Source organism: Hylobates moloch, unplaced genomic scaffold (genome assembly GCF_009828535.3).
Source record: "Hylobates moloch isolate HMO894 unplaced genomic scaffold, HMol_V3 SCAFFOLD_21, whole genome shotgun sequence".
NCBI lineage: Eukaryota > Metazoa > Chordata > Mammalia > Primates > Hylobatidae > Hylobates > Hylobates moloch.
In genome coordinates, this window is record NW_026652296.1 from 35,690,975 (window position 1) to 35,710,038 (window position 19,064).

The window sequence follows — 19,064 nt, forward strand, 5'->3', positions numbered from 1 at the left end:
AATCATGGGGGCAGACATCTCCCTTGCTGTTCTTGAGATAGAGTTCTCATAAGATCTGGTTGATTGAAAGTGTGTAGCACCTCCCCACCTCCTCTCTCCTGCCGGCCATGTGAAGATGTGCTTACTTTCTCTTCACCTTCCACCATGATTGTAAGTTTCCTGAGGCCTCCCCAAAAGCAGAAGCCTGTATAGGACAAAAAACCATGAGCCAATTAAACCTCTTTTCTTTGTAAATTAAAAAAAAAAATTAGCCAAGCATGCTGCCACATGCTGGTGGGAGGACCACTTGAGCCCAGGAGACAGAGGTTGCAGTGAGCCGAGATTGCGCCACTGCCCTCCAGCCTGGGCAACAGGGCAAGACCCTGTCTCGAATAATATTAATTAAAAAAATAAAGCTGGCCAGGTGCAGTGGCTCATGCCTGAGTCCCAGCACTTTGGGAGGCCGAGGCAGGCAGATCAACTGAGGTCAGGAGTTCCAGACCAACCTGGCCAACATGGCAAAACCCCATCTCTACTAAAAATACAAAAATTAGCCAGGCATGGTGGCATGCACCTTTAATCCCAGCTACTAGGGAGACTGGGGCAGGAGAATTGCTTGAAGCTGGGAACTGAGATCACACCACTGCATTCTAGTCTGGGCAACAGAGTGAGACTCTGTCTCAATCAATCAATCAATCAAGGTGTCAGCCAGGCACGGTAGCTCATGCCTGTAATCCCAGCACTTTGGGAGGCTGAGGTGGGCGGATCACTTGAGGTCAGGAGTTTGAAACCAGCCTGGCCAACAGAGCGAAACCCCGTCTCTATTAAAAATGCAAAATTAGCCAGGCATGGTGGTACACGCCTGTAGTCCCAGCTACTTGGGAGGTTGAGGCAGGAAAATTGCCTGAACCCAGGAGGTGGAGGTTGCAGTGAGCTGAGATCATGCCATTGCACTCCAGCCTGGGCGACAAGAGCGAAACTCCACCTCAAAAAAACAGTTAATGATAAAATAATAAAGCTGTCAGGTTTTACTGCATCTAGCCATTATTCAAGTAGCAAAGTTGCAAGGAGCCGAAGACCCATGGGACATGAACAACTCAGCATTCCGCTGGAGGCTATATGATCAAACAGCAAACTGTTTATCATGAATGCAGGATATGGGCAAATTCACACTGCCCTGCCACCAAAAGGTTTGCTGAAGGACATCACTCCTTGGTGACAGGCTCCTTGAAGCTATCTATTGAGAAATCTAGCGCCTAATGTCCAAAGGATGCAGTCTTGCAAGCCTGCTGTGAACCAAATGGCCGACTATTACCAGACAATCACCCCCCTTCTTGCTATCTCTTTTGCCTAATAAATACGGAGGGCTGTGTAAAGCTCAGGCCCCTTGTCCACTAGAGGCAAGGTGCCCCCTGACCCCTTCTTCTAAATATACTTTTATCTCTTGTCTTTCATTCCCATGTTCCCCCACTTTGTTCAGTCCCCCAGGTACGTGCTGGTTACATAGTGGTGCCTGGACAGGGACTGATAGCTGTAGTGTATCCTCTGTCCTTTTTCCTATCTATTGGAGGAGGAGACTTAGGTAAGACCTTACTCTGTTTCCTCTTTGTTATTTTGGCCCGGTGATATTGGGGCTGAGGGAAGAGGAGGTGGTAAGGCAGGTGACGTTTTCTTCTCCTTCCTCTTTTTAGGATCTTCTGTGTGTAACTGAGCCAGGGCTGCTCAAATTAAAGCCCATAACGTTAAAGATTTTACTGGGACCTGATGCCTTTGCGCCTGATGTTGTTTAAGGTTTCTCCCCACTTGTTCCCAGAGTTCTACGTCTAGCATTCCTTCCTCTGGGAACCATGGGCTTTGTACTCCATTATTGACCACACTAGTTTTTAATTCCTTCAACAACTTAAATTCTTGTGGAGTGTGTTCATGAATAACCTACTGTGGATTATTTGGATCAGGCCTTATGGAAATAGGAAAAGCGCAAGGTCCTAAGGGCTCTCCAGCTATGACAGCAGAGCGTAAAATTCTTTGTATTGGGGTTTCTATTTCTACTACCAAAGGAGGCGGTACAGATGTTTCTGCAATTGGAGGAGGCGGTATAGGCCAATTTTAATCCTCCCTGTCCTGTTTTTTATTTTCAATTCGTGCTGTGGGTGGGACAACAGATTCAGATTTTTATGAACAGCAACAGAATAGGGTGCTCTACACAAAGCTGGACAGGTCATGGAATGCCATTAGATGACTTGTTGCAAAAGGAAATCTGTCAAACAACGCATCCCCTTAAAAGGATTATGCAGACTGCTATGCCTCATCTAACCTTAGATTTTTGCCTAAATCAACAAACAACAAACTCTGCACGCAAGTCAGAAGAAAAAAAAAGCTGCCCCAAGCTTCCTGTGCCTATAGTTTTATGCTAAATTGATTCTGACATTTCAGGCAATTAAAAGTAACTCCAATTAATTCACTCATAATTTTGGCTGATTGCTAATCTAAATGTCCACAATTGATAGGCTAGCCCTATACATCAACGAGGTAAGCACAGAAAGGAGTCATGGTTTTGAGGAATGCCTGTGGGTTTATTCTCCACCATAGCAATGAGATGTCAACTGTGATTGTGCTCTATAAAATATAGAAACTGTAGGTAGTCTAAAGCTGCAGAAGAAACTGCTATTAATATAGAGATAAACCAATTAATCTAATCTACTGAACATCAGTGGTCTGTTAAGCAGTTTCACCAGCGAGGAGACAGACTGGCAATTTTTTTCTCTAAAGAGCTAAATAATGAATATTTTAGGATTTCCAGCCACGTGGTCTCACTTGCAATTACTCAACTCTGTCTGCTTCTGTGTGGCAAAAGCAGCCACAGACGATACAGAAATGAATGTGTACGCTGTGTTCTAATGCAACTATGGGCATTAAAATTTCTTGATTTTCATGTGTAACAAAATACTGTTATTTTGATTTTTTAAAATCCATTTACAAATGTAAAGATCACCCTTAGCCAGGCGCGGTGGCTCACGCCTGTAATCCCAGCTCTTTGGGAGGCTAAGACGGGTGGATCACGAAGTCAGGAGTTCCGAGACCAGCCTGGCCAACACGGTGAAACTCCGTCTCTACTAAAAATACAAAAATTAGCCGGGGGTGGTGGCGTGCGCCTGTAATCCCAGCTACTCAAGAGGCTGAAGCAGGAGAATTGCTTGAATCCAGGAGGCGGAGGTTGCAGTGAGCCACTACACTCCAGCCTGGGTGATAGAGCAAGACTCCATCTCGAAAATAAAAATAAAAATAAATTAAAAAATAAAAAAACCACTTAGCTCACTGGCTAAACAAAATCAGGTAATTGGCCTGTACCTGACAGTCAATTTCTGGTCACTAATGATGACCACATATCCAAATTATAGTAGAGTTACCCAAGAGAGACAAAGATTAGAGATTAGTGTCACGATCCACGTTCTGCCAGCAATAGGTGGCACGAGCTGCTACAGCCCTTCTGCGGGTTTAAAAGGCGGTCGACGTCCCTCAACCTCTTGCTATGCCTGAAAACAACCGAGTAAAAGGCATCCAAAGACTTGAGAACGCAAGGTTTCAGGAAAGCAATCAGGAAGGGCAAAACATGGGGCAGCCACTACACAGCCCCTCCGTCTTAGGGCACAGGTACTAAACGGGTTGTAAGAGACCCAAGTCACATCCTTCAGAAACGTGCTGGCGCGGGCCAAGGCAGACAGGGATTCCACCCCGGCGAAGGCCGCAAACGGTGCGAGGCGGGAAGGCGCAGGCTCCACCTTCCGCCGCCCCCAGATCACCGACAGTGACCCGCGCGCACAGGCAGGCTAGGACCGCGGGCGCTCAAGGCAGACACCCGGCCCGCCGACGTCTCCGCCCCGCCCGCCGGGCCACCCGGAGAGCCCGCTGCCCAGCGCCTGGCAGCGCGGACAACCTCCCTCCGGGCAGTGATGACGGTCCTTCGCGCCGGAGGGCCCAGGGAGGAAAGAGATAAGCAGAAAGACACCAGGGAAGGGCACCACGCTTCGGACCAACCCCAGCCACAACCATTGAGAAGTCGCCGCACCCCGCGGCGCCGACGCACGTTTCCAGCGCTCTTGGGAGACCAGACCCTGAGAGTCTCGCGGGATCTCACTTTTCTCGGCGGCGCAGGGAATGAGACCGATCGCGGGAATTCCACCGGCGCCAGGAGACTGTCTGGTGACCTCGCAGCTCCTCCCACGTCTCGCTGGGCAGCCCGCCTTGCGCATGCGCAGGCGGCAGTGACAAGGCTACGATTCGCGCGACCGGCCGGCGCTATGGGGCTGAGCCGCGTGCGGGCCGTTTTCTTTGACTTGGACAACACTCTCATCGACACGGCCGGGGCGAGCAGGAGAGGCATGTTGGAGGTAACGTCCCCTCCCGCGGCGCTCCTCTGGGCGGGGTCAGTGCGCCCCGCCCCGTCCTGCGCGCTCACCTCCCCTTGACCCCACTTCCACCCCGGCGCCGCGGGCGGCTCTTGTTGGTTGAGACATCTGGAGCGTCCGGGTGCGGAGGTGGCTGGAGGGACGCGGGCCCTGCGGGTCTGCTTTCCCGGGCCTGGCGGCCGCTCGTCACCCAACCTCGAGCCTTGGAGCGGCTGCTCGCAGGTGCCTCAGCGGTCAGGACGCGGAAGGGCTCCGTGACGGCTGCCACGGTGGCGGAGGTGCCCGTGGGCGCCGGAGGCGACAGCAAAGCCGCGAGACCAGGCGCTGGGCCCGCCCCCGGTCAGGCTGTCGGTGTGGAGCTCGACGGAGGGTCGTGTCCCCCACGCGACTTTCGGGGATGCTGGGAGGAGACTTGGTAGAGTTAGCCCCAGTGTTGACCCAACAAGGGACACGGCTGTCAGTACCGAACCTGGACTTAAGCCCTGCTTTAGAGAATTGTCCCCGCAGAACTCCTTCTGGCCTCCCTGGCGGGGTGGTGGTCACCGTGGCTTTCTGAGGTGACACAGCAAAAGCCCGTGCTGCGAGGCAGCAAATGCCCTTTCCGAGGCGCTCCTCCGCGGCACTGCCCCTCTACACGCGCGGAGGCGGTTTCAGACCTTCCCGTGTTCCAGCCCCAGTCCACCCCGGCTTCCCTTTCTCTACCTTTAGCTTCAAGGGGAAAGGGAAGGATTTATCAGATGTGGAAAACCGACTTTCAAAAGCTAATTCATCCAAACCTGAGCGCCCCGTCCTCTTCATGCTTCATCAGTTCGTTTTTGTGTCCCTGGATCTTCCACTACCTCATCCGTTTTCTTTTTAGCTATATTCCAGTCCTGCCGCATATTCATGTTTGCCCCATAGTTTTAAAAAAAGCTTTAAAAAGGATGCCTCCCTTTGGGCTATTCTTCCTGCTCTAGATATTGCCTGTCTCTCTTGACAGCCATGTTTTCCCGGAGAAATCTATACCCGTTATCTCCTTGTCTCTACCTCCTATTTATTACTAAATCCATCGTAATATCGCTTTATCTTCACCGCTAGACTGAAATAGACTTGCTGGGTCACTAGGTAGTCCCAAATTGCTGGAATCCGTAGACATTTTTAAAGTCTGTCTTCATGACTTTACCACACTTTTAACTTGTTGGCCTCCACCTCAGGGGTGCCACCCTGTGCCATATTGCCTCCAGTATCTCTCGCCGCAGATGTTACATATTTACCTGTGTGTTATTAGTAAGCTGAGTCCTGTGCATTTCAATTAAATTATTGCTGTAGGCCAATTCTTGCTGTAGGCCCAGAGTTTGGGCTTTAAAATCAGACATTTGAATATGAATCACAGCTCTCCCAAAACCTAGCTGAAAGTGCCTCAAGGAATTAACCACTTGGAGCCTTATATCTTCATAAAATGTGAATTATATTAGTCCTCAATCACCCTGTAATACTTGGGAAGCCCATGGGTGCAGTGTCCACTCAGCGAATTATAGCACCTTCCACCCTCGTACGCTGTCTGTCCACCACTGCACATTCCCCGTGCATGTCTCAGTTACAGCTGAACTCATCTCTCACCTAGACTGTTGCTGTGGGCTTGTCTCCAGGTTTACCACATCCAGTGTGTCCTCCACATTCTTGCCACAGCAATATTTTTAAAACAAAGACTAAATCGTATGCCTCCCTGGTCTTTACACCCTCACTTATAGTAGTGCTGTATTTTGTTCAGATATTTCTTAATGCATCTGTCAAAGGATATTTCAATTAATTTTGCAGCTCAGGTGCCTACTACTAAATAGTGAGTTTCTTGGGAGGGAACAAGCTGTCTTAATTATCCTCGTTTGACACATGGCAAATGTTGAATAAATGCTGGATGGATGGATCAAATTTTTACTTCGAGACTTGGTTCTATTACTGCCTCCTTTATAATTACAAATCATTGTAAACAATTTATGAATGGGCCGGGCGCGGTGGCTCACGCCTGTAATCCCAGCACTTTGGGAGACCGAGACGGGCGGATCACGTGGTCAGCAGATGGAGACCATCCTGGCTAACACGGTGAAACCCCGTCTCTACTTAAAATACAAAAATTAGCCGGGTGTGTTGGCGGGCACCTGTAGTCCCAGCTAGTCGGGAGGCTGAGCCAGGAGAATGGCGTGAACCCGGGAGCTGGAGCTTGCAGTGAGCCGAGATCGCGCCACTGCACTCCAGCCTAGGCGGCAGAGCCAGACTCCGTCTCTGAAAATAATAATAATAATAATTTATGAATGGAGGAAGAAGGAAAGGTCCAGCCATTTATTGCCTTGGGCTTGGGGAGAAGGGGTCATATACTGACTGTATGTTTCAACTTTAATTTTTTCTAATCACCTAGGGAAGTTATTTTTTTCCTCCCTCTTTAGACCTGTTTTTCATGGTAATTACTCAAGAGGAACTTTTCTACAGAAGCCTGGAGTTTCTCAGTGAACAAAGCAGAAGAGATTTCTGCATTTGTGAATTTACTTCTTAGTGGGTATGGCAGTGAACATAGTAAATATTTACAGGTGTGATAGAAAAAGCAGAGAGGGTAACAAATCAACATTTTAAATAGACTAGGCCTCATCGAGTAGGTGATGTTTGTGCACAGACTTGAAATAAAAATAACAGAAGCGCTGCTTGAATTGGTAGGCTGAGTGCAGGCCTCATGTTTTGAGCATATTTAAAAATTATTAATAGTTTTATTTGGAATTCATCCCCTTCTGTCGTGCTGGATCCGTATTGATTTCAGTAGGGGTAGCACCATGTTCAAGAGGCTGAAGATGAGACCCGGAGCCAGCAAATGAGAAAGGGTTTTTGAGAGATCTTATACACAAGACGGTCCATTGGCGGCGGGCTGGACAGAACTGCAGCCACTTGTAAAAAGAATGCAGTTTACATAGCATTTTCACTTAGCACCCTCCCTGCAGCAACCTCCTCCTGGCTACCTTCATTTAATGGAAAAAAAAAGGGCCTCTATCCCCTCTGCAACCTGAGTTCCGCAGGATGGGATGGGCCATGATTCAGATCTTCCTCATAAATAAGGAATGAATCTCTGGATTGGACACTCCTGGACTCCTTATCTTGGAACCCGAATACACATTCCTCATAGACCACAGGGTCATTCTAAGGGTGTGCATAAGTTAGTGCTGTCAGGTGCACCTGCTGTACGCTTCATATCCAAATGATTAGTATTCAGAATACACTTGTCTTAAAGTGTTGTAAAGTATTAGATGGTACCCACACTAAGCCCTCAAAAAGTCTTTTAAAATCAGTTAGCTAAACTCAAGTATTGATGATACTAAACTTAGTTCTGGGTCTAGGGAGCAGACAGAAGAATAGAATTTTCCTTTTTTGTATACGTTCAGAGAGAGCCTTAAGATAGAGTTTTGAAGTGGATGAAGTTTGAGTTCATATTAGTCTACTAATTGATAGCCCTTCTATCAGAGCAGGGCCCTTTTCTTCAGGCCAGTGAGCACCTGGTGGGCTCTTTATACCAAAACCTTTTTCAGCCCTGCCTTACCAGTCACACACAAAGTATCATCACGCCTCCAAGTTAGAGAGCTTTTTCCTTCACGTCCAATTCAATCAATACTCCCATTTTCAGTGCGGGTGTTGGAGAGTTTGTAATAATGCATACTAATTCAGGGTAGGTGTTAATTTCTGTTTGAACTAATAAATGAATGCTGATAAACTTTTTTCCTAAAGATGTTAATATTGTTAAAATGCTACTTACTGTCCCACACCAACCTGTAATTAGTTGCTGTATGACAAAATGAGGAAGTTAATTGAAGGGATAGGATAGGAAAAGATTTTGAAACTTGGGAGTGGCAAACCATGCCTTTACAAACATCTCCCTTTTAAGGTGAGCAAATCCTGCTTTTTCAGAGCCCCAAGAATGTGCTTAATGAAGTGCCAGTTGAAGTAACAGGAAATTGGGTCTGTATTGGGAGCTCTCTCTTCACTGGTTATGAGCCAGCCCCTATCTGAGCTCAAGCTCTGTGGAGTCCTAGAGGCATGTGTCCTTGCACTGCTGTAGGGTTGCTGAAACTTTGGAGCTCCTGTCAATCATAGCTTAAGAGTCCTTCAACTGATGTTGCCAGCAAAGATGGTGAGATAAACATGGAGATCGAAAAAGCTTTATTTGTTCATAGAAATTTATAAAGCAAAAATTTACAGCGTTTTGCCTCTACCTAAAATTCCTAGGGCTGGTATATTTTTCTTGGGCAGATAAGATTTTTCTTAATGATTACATTTTCTTTTCTTTTTTCTTTTAAAAATTTTTTTTCTCATATGGCCAAGTCTTCTGATACATTTTCTGATTAGCACGAATACCTCAAAAAATATTTTCCTTTCAGCCAGGCACGGTGGCTCACACCTGTAATTCCCAGCACTTTGGAAGGCCAAGGCAGCAGGAGGATTGCCTGAGGCTAGGAGTTAAAGACAATCTTGGGCAATACAGCAAGACCCCTGTCTCTACAAAAAAAATTTGTTAGCTGGGTATGGTGGTGTGCACTTGTAGTCCTAGCTATTTGGGGGACTGAAGGGAGATGAGCCCAGGAGTTTGAGGCCACAGTGAACTATAATCATTCCTCTACTGCATTCCATCCAGCCTGAGTAACAGAGCAAGATCCTGTTTGGGGAAAAGAAAAAAAAAAAAAACACAACCCTTTTCCTTTGTTGTGATTCTTTTACTCTGAGGGAAGAAAAACACATGCGTTTCTCTCTCAGTAGGTGAGTTGAGTTTTTGGTGTGAGTAGCATACTGCTTCTTCCCTAGTCCCGTTACAACAGATATATTTTAACCGTAGCTGGGTGCATTTCAAAGAGCCAGCATTGCCCGGCATGTTTGACTTTCCTCAGGTGCTCACCCGGACACTGGACTTCCAGTGCAGACAGTTCATGAGGCGATCCCAGGATACACGTTAAGGGGTCGGGGAGACAAGAAGGGGAAGGAGTCCAATACGGGTTAGAGCAGCTTAATGAGCAGGTTACTGCTGTGAGCAGCTGGAGATTTCTGGGGGACAGTACACAGAACAGGGTTCAGTTGTGCTCCCCAGGGGGCAAGGAAGCTGTGGTATTTATTCGCCAGTTTCTACCCTACATTTGTTGAGGGCTGCTCCCAGGGCAATACTTTTTAGCCCCATCCTGTGTGTATAGATACCCTGTGTGTGGCCAAGTAAAGCCCACAAGCAGAGAGGCCCATACTTGGAGTGGGAAGCCACTGGTGAGTGAATATAGTGTGTGCCAAGGGGATTTAGGCAGCACTTGCTATAGCATGGGGTTCAAGGCCCTTCACAAACTATCTGCGAACAGGTTCCCCAGTTGCATCTCTTGGCATCTTCCCTCACATGCCTCCATTTGGGCTCAACTCAGCTTCTTGCTTTTTCCACAAAATTTTAAACTCTTGGCCTTTGTTCATTTTGTTCCTCTGTCTGGAATGATTTTCTTCTCTTCCCATACCCACTTTTTCTGCTTGTTTACTCCTTTGTCTCAACGTGACTTCCTCTGCCAGCTACCATGTGGAATGACTTCCATATTATTCCCACAGCTTGTTCAAACTACTGTCATGGCATCTCCCCCACCCTCTGCCCCATGATTTGTAGTGGTTGTATATTATATTCCCCACGAGATAATGCCCCAAGGACAAAGGCCAGTCTCTAGTGCTTAAGACATAGTGCAAAGGCAAGCATGTAGGCTTTGGAAGTAAGCAGGTATGGATGCAGATCCCAGATGGGCGAGTTATTAACAGTTCTGCACTTCCCTGCCTCATTTGGAACATGGAACTGTCTTGCAGGATTGTAGAAAAGTTTAGAAATAATGTATGTAAGTATGTAGTACAATGCTTGCCACATTAGGGGTTTTAGGAAAAGTTAGAAGACAGGCCAAATGGATTAGTGTTATAAAAGCCACATAAAGAGCCTTGGGAACACGGGAGAGGGAGTATTTAACTCAAAAGTACAGAATTGGGGCCGGGCGCAGTGGCTCATGCCTGTAATCCCAGCACTTTGGCAGGCAGAGGCAGGAAGATTACTTGGGGTCAAGAGTTCGAGGCTAGCCTGGCCAACATGGTAAAACCCCGCCTCTACTAAAAATACAAAAATTAGCCAGGCATGGTGGCGGGCACCTATAGTCCCAGCTACGCGGGAGGCTGAAGCAGGAGAATCACTTGAACGCAGGAGGTAGAGGTTGCAGTAAGCTGAGATTGCGCCACCACACTCCAGCCTGGGCGACAGAGCGAGACTGTATCCAAAAACAAAAAAGTACAGAATTGGGCCAGGCACAGTGGCTCACGCCTGTAATCCTAGTAATTTGGAGGCCAAGGCAGGCAGATGACTTGAGGTCAGGAGTTCGAGACCAGCCTGGCCAACATTGTGAAACCCTGTCTCTGCTAAAAATACAAAATTTAACCAGGCGTCATCGTGGGCGCCTGTAATCCCAGCTACTTGGGAGGCTAAAGCAGGAGAATCTCTTAAGCCCGGGAGGTGGAGGTTGCAGTGAGCCGAGCTGGTGCCATTGCACTTCAGCCTAAGCTACAGAATGAGACTGTGTCTCAAAAAAAATAAAAGTGTAGAATTGGATCCCATTATAGGTGATAGTCAATTTAGGTCTTCAAAATGTGAAATGGATGTAGATGAGAAAAGATTAGATGAACAAAGTGTTATTTTTTTTCTGATGATAGTCTAAATAGTGGTTGTCAGAAATTTTAAATGTTTTACCAAAAATAAGTACAAGGATTTTTTTTGTTTTGTTTTGTTTTGTTTTGTTTTTAAGATGAGGTCTCGATATGTTGCCCATGCTGGTCCTGAACTCCTAAACTCAAGTGATCCTGCCACCTTGGCCTTCCAAAGTGCTGGGATTACAGCCACCACGCCCGGCCCAAAAAGCACAAGTTTTATTTTCATGTCTTCATGCCCAGAATGAAAGATGTTGGACTCTAAACTACCAAACGAAGGATTGTTACTAGCTATATATGAAGAAGTTGGTTTTAAAAAATGAGTGAGTTCTAGAGCGGTTGGAAGAGCCTCACTTTGTTGTCTCTAAAAATAAGGCCAATTCCCACCAGAAACAGTGTAGTTAATAGCTGCTTTAAAGCAGAGGAGTGGAGTTGGAATCTCTCAGCCACTTGTAGGATCACAGCTTCCTAGGGCATGACTATTAAAGACATGCAATATGTTAATGGAGTTATTTTCCATTATTTAGGTGATAAAACTCTTACAATCAAAATACCATTATAAAGAAGAAGCTGAAATCATCTGTGATAAAGTTCAAGTTAAACTCAGCAAGGAATGTTTTCATCCTTACAATACATGCATTACTGATTTAAGGACTTCACATTGGGAAGAAGCAATCCAGGAAACAAAAGGTGGTGCAGCCAATAGAAAATTGGCTGAAGAATGTTATTTCCTTTGGAAATCTACACGTTTACAGCATATGACACTAGCAGAAGATGTCAAAGCCATGCTTACTGAACTTCGAAAGGAGGTCCGCCTACTTCTATTAACGAATGGGGACAGACAGACCCAGAGGGAGAAGATTGAGGCTTGTGCCTGTCAGTCCTATTTTGACGCTGTTGTTGTAGGTGGAGAGCAGAGAGAGGAGAAACCAGCACCGTCCATATTTTATTACTGCTGCAATCTTCTTGGAGTAAAACCTGGGGACTGTGTGATGGTCGGTGACACATTAGAAACCGACATCCAAGGAGGCCTCAATGCAGGATTGAAAGCAACAGTCTGGATCAATAAAAATGGAATAGTGCCACTGAAGTCCTCCCCAGTTCCGCATTACATGGTTTCTTCTGTGCTAGAGTTACCTGCTCTCTTACAAAGTATAGACCTCAAAGTCAGTATGTCCACTTAAAGCACATAAAAGGGCATGATTATGAATGTTAGAGTCAATTTGCTGAGTATGAAATAAGAAAAGTTAGGGCACTCCACTTACAATAATCCAGCTCTAAGAATAATTTTACTTATGATTTAATGGCCAATATTTTGAAGGTCTTCCTAACCCTATTGCTTCTAAGTTGTAACAACCAACCATTGAGTGGTACTTATATCTGAAAATTCAGATTGCGTGAATTCAGGTCAGTAGTATAGCCCAGAAAATTTGAGGAAATATATTATTTGTTAGTCTGTAACTGGAGCTTTTTAAAATTATGTTATTAATCTTTTAGTATCTTGGCTGCATAATGCCAAGCAGGATTGCTTTACACATGGATGCACAAATGTAAGGTTTATCTTCTGGCTTAAAAAGAGATATTTTTAAAAAATAGATTTTCTAAAACAGATTTATCAAAGCAAGTGAATCTGGTTAATATGAAATAAGTACTAAGTCACATGCAAATCAAGGTATTTTATAGTGAAATTATTTTGCATATTTTGAAAACATAAACCATAGTTTTTGTCTACTTTGGATATATACTTTCTTTTATGAACCTGATTTTTCTGTATGCCTTTTTTTTTCAGAGGGCAGGGAGCAATTTTTCTATGGCATGTGATAGATTCCTCCAGTTAGAAAAAGCTGTTAAAATCAACACGTGGTGCTCCTTTACCATGACATTTTCTCACCTGTGCACAGTGAGCTGGTAGCTTCCTTTTAGTCTTCACCTCTCAAGGAAATGTTTTTACTGTCTTTTCCCGGACACACAGTGGGGTTGAGGGAGCTAGGCTGTTTTGCTAGAGATAATTGCAAGGCACATGGCACTAAAAGTCATTTTTCTTCTGTGGATCCATAAGAGGAACATTTCCTCAGTGTAGCCTAACCACGCAGCCCCCAATCTGTTCCTTTTTTTTTTTTTGAAATGGGATCTCTGTCGCCCAGGTTGGAGTGCCGTGGCACCATCTCGGCTCACTGCAACCTCTGCCTCCTGAGCTCAAGTGATCCTCCCACATCAGCCTCCCAAGGGTGTATGTGTGACTACAAGCACACACTACCACGCCCGGCTAATTTTTTTTTTTTTTGTAGAGATGGGATTTTGCCATGTTGCCCAGGCTGGTCTCGAATTCCTGGACTCAAGTGATCCTCCCACCTCAGCCTCCTAAAGTACTAGGATTACAGGCATGAGCCACTGTGCCTGGCCCCCTCATCTGATAGAAAATTAGATTTTGCTATGAGCCATTTTCCGAGGGCCAATTTAATACGCGTGTGACTCTTCTTAGAGTTACCATCTGCCTTAAGTTTCCTCTGTTTTTCACATTCTTGGAAATATATCATTGTTTTGCAAATTTCTATATCTAATTCCGGGTTTACCAGGAGCTTAATAATTAATGGCTACATAGCAAGGCATCATCTTGGAACCGGAGAATTTTCTCTGGACTATTAGGCTAGACAGTCTCATGATTATACTAACCAAACCTGGAGTAAAGTGGTTGAAAAAAAAGAAAGCATAAAGGGGCTTATTAAAGTGGTTAATAAATATGATTTAGGTTGGTTTTTGATATGTTTTTCTTCCAGCTGTTATATAAGAAACTACTAATGTAAAATAGTAGGCTGTATGTTGGATGTGTATAGCTATGTCTTCAAGACTAATACTCAGAGAATCAAATTGTAGATTGTACCCATCTGTGAGCCTATTTCTTTAGCCAGTTTTCTGTCTACTGCCAAGAAACAGGATTCTCTGCCCATGCAAATGCCCTTTTGTGTTTACTTTTCGCTCTTGATTTTTAAAAATGTGATTGTGCCCTTGACTGTCCCAAAGTGCTATTGCTATAACAGTGAACGTTTGTGAACAGAGGATGTTTGTAGTTTCAAGTGCAGTACCCATATGACCTTGATCATATTTTAGCTATTTAAAAATTAAGTTGGAGGATTGTGGCAGAAGTAGTCATGTGCGTGATTGCTCTGATAGATTGGTTGGCGTGTGCTGCAGGGGGCTTGTCCTTTTAACTCTCCCACAGGATGGTTGTAGGCAGTGTCACATTCATTATGCTGAGAGTGAAGGTTCATCACTCCTATATCATGGTAGCAAATCTCAGCAAGATAGCTTCTAGGATGTTAAGTGAGCAGTTCTCCAGCAGAAATGATATAGGAGGAAAAAATTGAATAATTGAATTTCCTTGTCTTCACAGTTTGTATTCGACAGAGTACAGTAATGTATTACATTCCATTTGCACCCTTCCTTAGGGAAGAACTTTGTGGTTATCTACCTTCTGAGTGGAATGTTACGCAAAATATTTTAAAATATTGGAATAAACCTATGATTTTATTAATAATATTTTTTGTTTTAGAATAATATTCCTTAAAATTATGAGTGATGTTTTGTCATCTTTATTTTTTTTCAAAATTTCCCTATACACACAAAGCCAGAGGCCCTCCCTAACACTGCTTACAAAGGTGGGCCTAGAACAGACATCAATGGACACTGCACCTGGAATACCAGCACCTAGTGGGGATGTTTGGTTCCATGTGCACCTCCACATACAAGGGCACGAACATCTCAGATCTGGGAGGTCCCAGGACCCAGTGGATGCTCAGTATTGTAGGAAGGCAGGTCTTTACCAAAGTTCTTGGTTTATTGCTTTCAAACTTCTTTGCAACCTTCAGTAAGAAACATTTTCTATCATAACCTCTTTAACACATTTATAATGTTAGATAACACTGTAAATATATATAACTATAAATATAACACATTTATATAAAGATATATAAATAAATATAAATATAACATTTATATTTATAGTATAACACATATTAATATGTGTATGGAATCTAGTTTTATATGTTTAATTTTCATAAAACATTCTTGTTATGTATGATGATATTTTTCATTCCATTCTTTTTTGAATTAGGGAATATATTCATTGTTAAACAGGTACTACTTGTAGTACACAAGTCAAAAAAATAAAAGGGTGAATGGTGAAAAGTCATTCTCATCTCTTTGCTAGGGGCCCACAACCCACTTGCCCTAAAAGCCACTACTGTTTAGTTTTTGTTTTATTTTTAAAAATAGAGACAAGGTCTCACTATGTTGTCCAGGCTGGTCTCAAACTCCTGAGCTCAAGCAGTCCACCTGCCTCGGCCTCCAAAAGTGCTAGGGTTAGAGGCATGAGCCATGTCACCCAGCCAAGGCCAGTGCTGTTACCAGCTTCATGTATACCTGCATATAGAAGTGTATATAAGACTATATAGAATCAGTTGAATTCAGGCAGATTTTTAATTTCTGTATTTCAGCTTAGGAAACAATGTTCTTGCTCAGATAATCTAAGAGTCATGCAGCTTGTGTTTAAGCCATTTGTGTTAGGAACATAATACTTTCATGGTCTCAGCCATGTGCAAGATCTCTGTAGTTCCATTGACTTTCGCATACCACCACCCTGGTGATTCCCTTTGCCTCTTATGTTAAATTTCCTATTTTCTGTGTCCTGTGTATTCCTATTTTGACTTATTCCCTCTTTTTGGTGGCATGCATCCTTGAGTAGGTTCCCTGTAAACGTGTGTAGGAGGTAAAACTTTTGAGATCTGAATGTCTGAAAATGTCTTTATTCTCTTCTCCCATCATTGATAGTTTTAATAGTGTGTATTTCGATAACATTTTTACTAGAAATTTTGAAGGCATTGGTCTGTGGTCTAGCATCCATTTGTATGTGACCACTTTCTCTCTTGTAACTCTTAGAACCTTATTTTCCTCCAGTGGTCCATGATCACATGCCTTGGAGAGGGTGTTGCATCCTCTGTGCTTGGCACGCTGAACCCTTTCAATCAAAATCATATTTTCTTGGTCCTGGGGAATTTAATGACTTCATTGATAATTGCCTCCCTTCGTTATTTTCTGATTTCTCTTTACGATTTCTGATTTTTTTTCGTTTCTCTTATCCCTGTTATTCAGATGTTAGAACTCCTTTACTGACCTTCCACTTTATCTTTTCACTCCCATTTTTCCATCTCTGTTACTCTGTTTCTCCAACTTTACCTTCCAATCCTTCTATGATTTTTTTCCCTCTACTATCATAGCTTTTAAAGATTTCCAAGAGCTTGATTTTTTTTTTTTTTTTTTTTTTTTGAGACGGGGTCTTAACTCGGTCACCCATTGAGGAGTGCGGTAGCACAGTCATGGCTCACTGCAGCCTTTAATTCCTGGGCTCCAGTGATTCTCCCACCTCAGCCTCCAGAGTAGCTGAGACTACAGACACATGCTATGATACCCAGCTCATTTTTTTGTATTTTTTGTAGAGACGGGGCTTCACCATGTTGCCCAGGCTGGTCTCAAACTCCTGGCCTCAAGCAATTCACTCACCTGGGCCTCCCAAAAGTGCTAAAATTACAGGCATGAGCCACCGTGCCCAGCCCCAGTGTATTTTTTAATCACTTGAGTTCAGGTATTCAAGACCAGCCAGCCAACATGGTGAAACCCCATCTACTGTAACAAAAATTAGCTGGGGATGGTGGCACACACTGAAGTCCCAGCTACTTGGAAGGCTGAGGCAGGAGAATCACTTGAACACAGGAGGCAGAGGTTGCAGTGAGCCGAGATCACACCACTGCACTCCAGCCTGGGCAACAGAGTGAGAAAAAAGGGTTTATTTTACTTTAAAAAAAAAAATTAATATATATATATATATATATATATATATATATAAAAAATATAATTAGATCCATGAATAGGTGGCAAGGCCTTAACATATTAGGGGCCCAAGGCTTCCAAAAACTTTTGTTGTTGTTGTTGAGATGGATCTTGCTCTTCCAGGCTGGGCAAGGCGACTTGGCTCCGCAACTTCACCTCCGGTTCAGGCGATTCTCTGCCTCACCAGATGTGCACCACCACGCCCAGCTAATTTTTGTATTTTTAGTAAAGACGGGATTGCACCATGTTAGCCAGGATGATCTCGATCTCTTGACCTCGTGATCCGCCTGCCTCGGCCTCCCAAAGTGCTGGGATTACAGGCCTGAGCCACCACGCCTGTCCCCAAGAGCTTTTTTAAAAAAATTTCTAAATAACATTCTGGGATTTTTGTTTGTTTGTTTTTTGTTTTGTTTTTGAGTGGAGTATCATCTCTGAAAAAAAAATTAAGTTTTAAAAGAATCCACAGCATATACCATTCTAAGTTTCCCTAATCTGTTTATTTGGGTCTGTTCATACTAGAGGCTTTCCTCAAGTGCCCATTAACCCTTGGTTATTTATGATAAAGAGAAGAGAGATGGAAATGCTGATTGGAAGTTCCACACAAGTGCATGGGCCTTCTCAAATCAGAGGTTCTTTTACTGTGGGGTATCTGGATGGGCTGTTAGTTGAGGGATCCCTGAGGTCAGTGTGTTAAAGTCTTTTCTCTTTGTTGGTCTGCTCTCTTAGAGATGAATCTTCAGACTGGAGTGTAGAGGTCTGATGTCAGCATTAGGAGCTGAGTGGGAAGGGTGTGTGTGCATATAGTCACCTGCTCTCTGTTTCTGGTTGCACCTGAGTCCAGCTATGCTTGGTGTTCCCCAGGCTAGAGACCCCTCTGTCTTACCCTCCACAGAGAAGCATCCCAGTGTCTGCTGAGAGAGAACAAGTTGGAGTGGGGACAGGGATCTAGGGGTTCGTTTGTACTTTGAGCACCTTTTTACCCCAGCCTCCTTAATTCAGCTGCTCCTTTCCTCTCCTTCAGGACCACAGCATCTGGGGATGTCAGTGCCCACGTCTTTGGAGGAGACTGCTGCGTACCACATTATTTCTCAGCCTTCCCTTCTGCTGCTCAGGACTCGCTTTCTTTAGTCTGCTAGATCCTTTGCCACTTGTCCATATGCTTTGCAGCTTCCAAACTTGTGTTGTGGTTGACGCCTGTCTTCCTGGTCCTTGTGGGTTTGTGTGTGTATGCTTGTATGTTTGAATTCCTTTACTGTAGTTTTAGCTGAGTTTGGGGTACAAGCTATCAGATGTGTATTTCCATCCACCATCTTGATGTGGAAGTTCTTTTTCCACTTTGTGTTCAGTGTTGGTCAAGACCCATGAAACTGACCGCATGCCCGATAGTCACTACTCACAGTTCAGAAATGCTCATTTGAGGTGGAGATTTACAGCATGCCTGCAGCTTTTTTCTTCTTTTAATTTATTGTTTTGAATTACTAGTTTCCTTTTTCTCTGTGTCCTTGTATGTGACACTCTTTGACATAACCCTTATCGTGATGGGAGTCTACTTGTTGTCCTGTGTTTGTGAACTTTCGCCATTGCTTGGACATAGATGTTTATTGACATGCTTGCACAGTCTGACTGGGTCTTTGGCCAACATAAGCAACTCTATTCCCAAATCACTTCTAAAACAGTTACACTCACTTAGATTTCTTTAAAATTAAAATCCTTACTGGGATACATTAGATTTATACTTTGTTTCTTTTTTTCTTAGATTTATACTTTTAAAAAATTAACTTACTCCTAGCAATAGGACTAAAATTTAGCCAGATAAAACCATAAATTTTTAAAACCAGTCTTCATTCGTATATGACATATATGATAATACAGTTATTTCCACTAGATTTCTTAGAAGATGTCATTGTGATCAGCCTGACCTTCAGATAAGATCTTCAGGCTGGGTGTGGTGGCTCATGCCTGTAATCTCAGCACTTTGGGAGGCTGAGGTGGGAGTATTGCTTGAGCCCAGGAGTTCAAGACCAGCCTAGGCAACAAGGAGAGATACTGTGTCTACACAAAATAAAAAAAATTAGCCAGACATGGTGA

The 19,064-nt window shown here is 44.1% G+C and overlaps 1 protein-coding gene across 1 annotated transcript; it reads left to right on the forward strand.

Moving 5' to 3' along the window:
- Nucleotides 1-4,211: 4,211 nt before the first annotated feature.
- Nucleotides 4,212-16,804, forward strand: NANP (N-acetylneuraminic acid phosphatase). Its single transcript, XM_032142609.2, has 2 exons — nucleotides 4,212-4,367; nucleotides 11,621-16,804. The coding sequence occupies exons 1-2, from the start codon at nucleotides 4,278-4,280 to the stop codon at nucleotides 12,275-12,277; spliced, it is 747 nt and encodes a 248-aa protein (XP_031998500.1). The 5' UTR covers nucleotides 4,212-4,277; the 3' UTR covers nucleotides 12,278-16,804.
- Nucleotides 16,805-19,064: the final 2,260 nt, after the last annotated feature.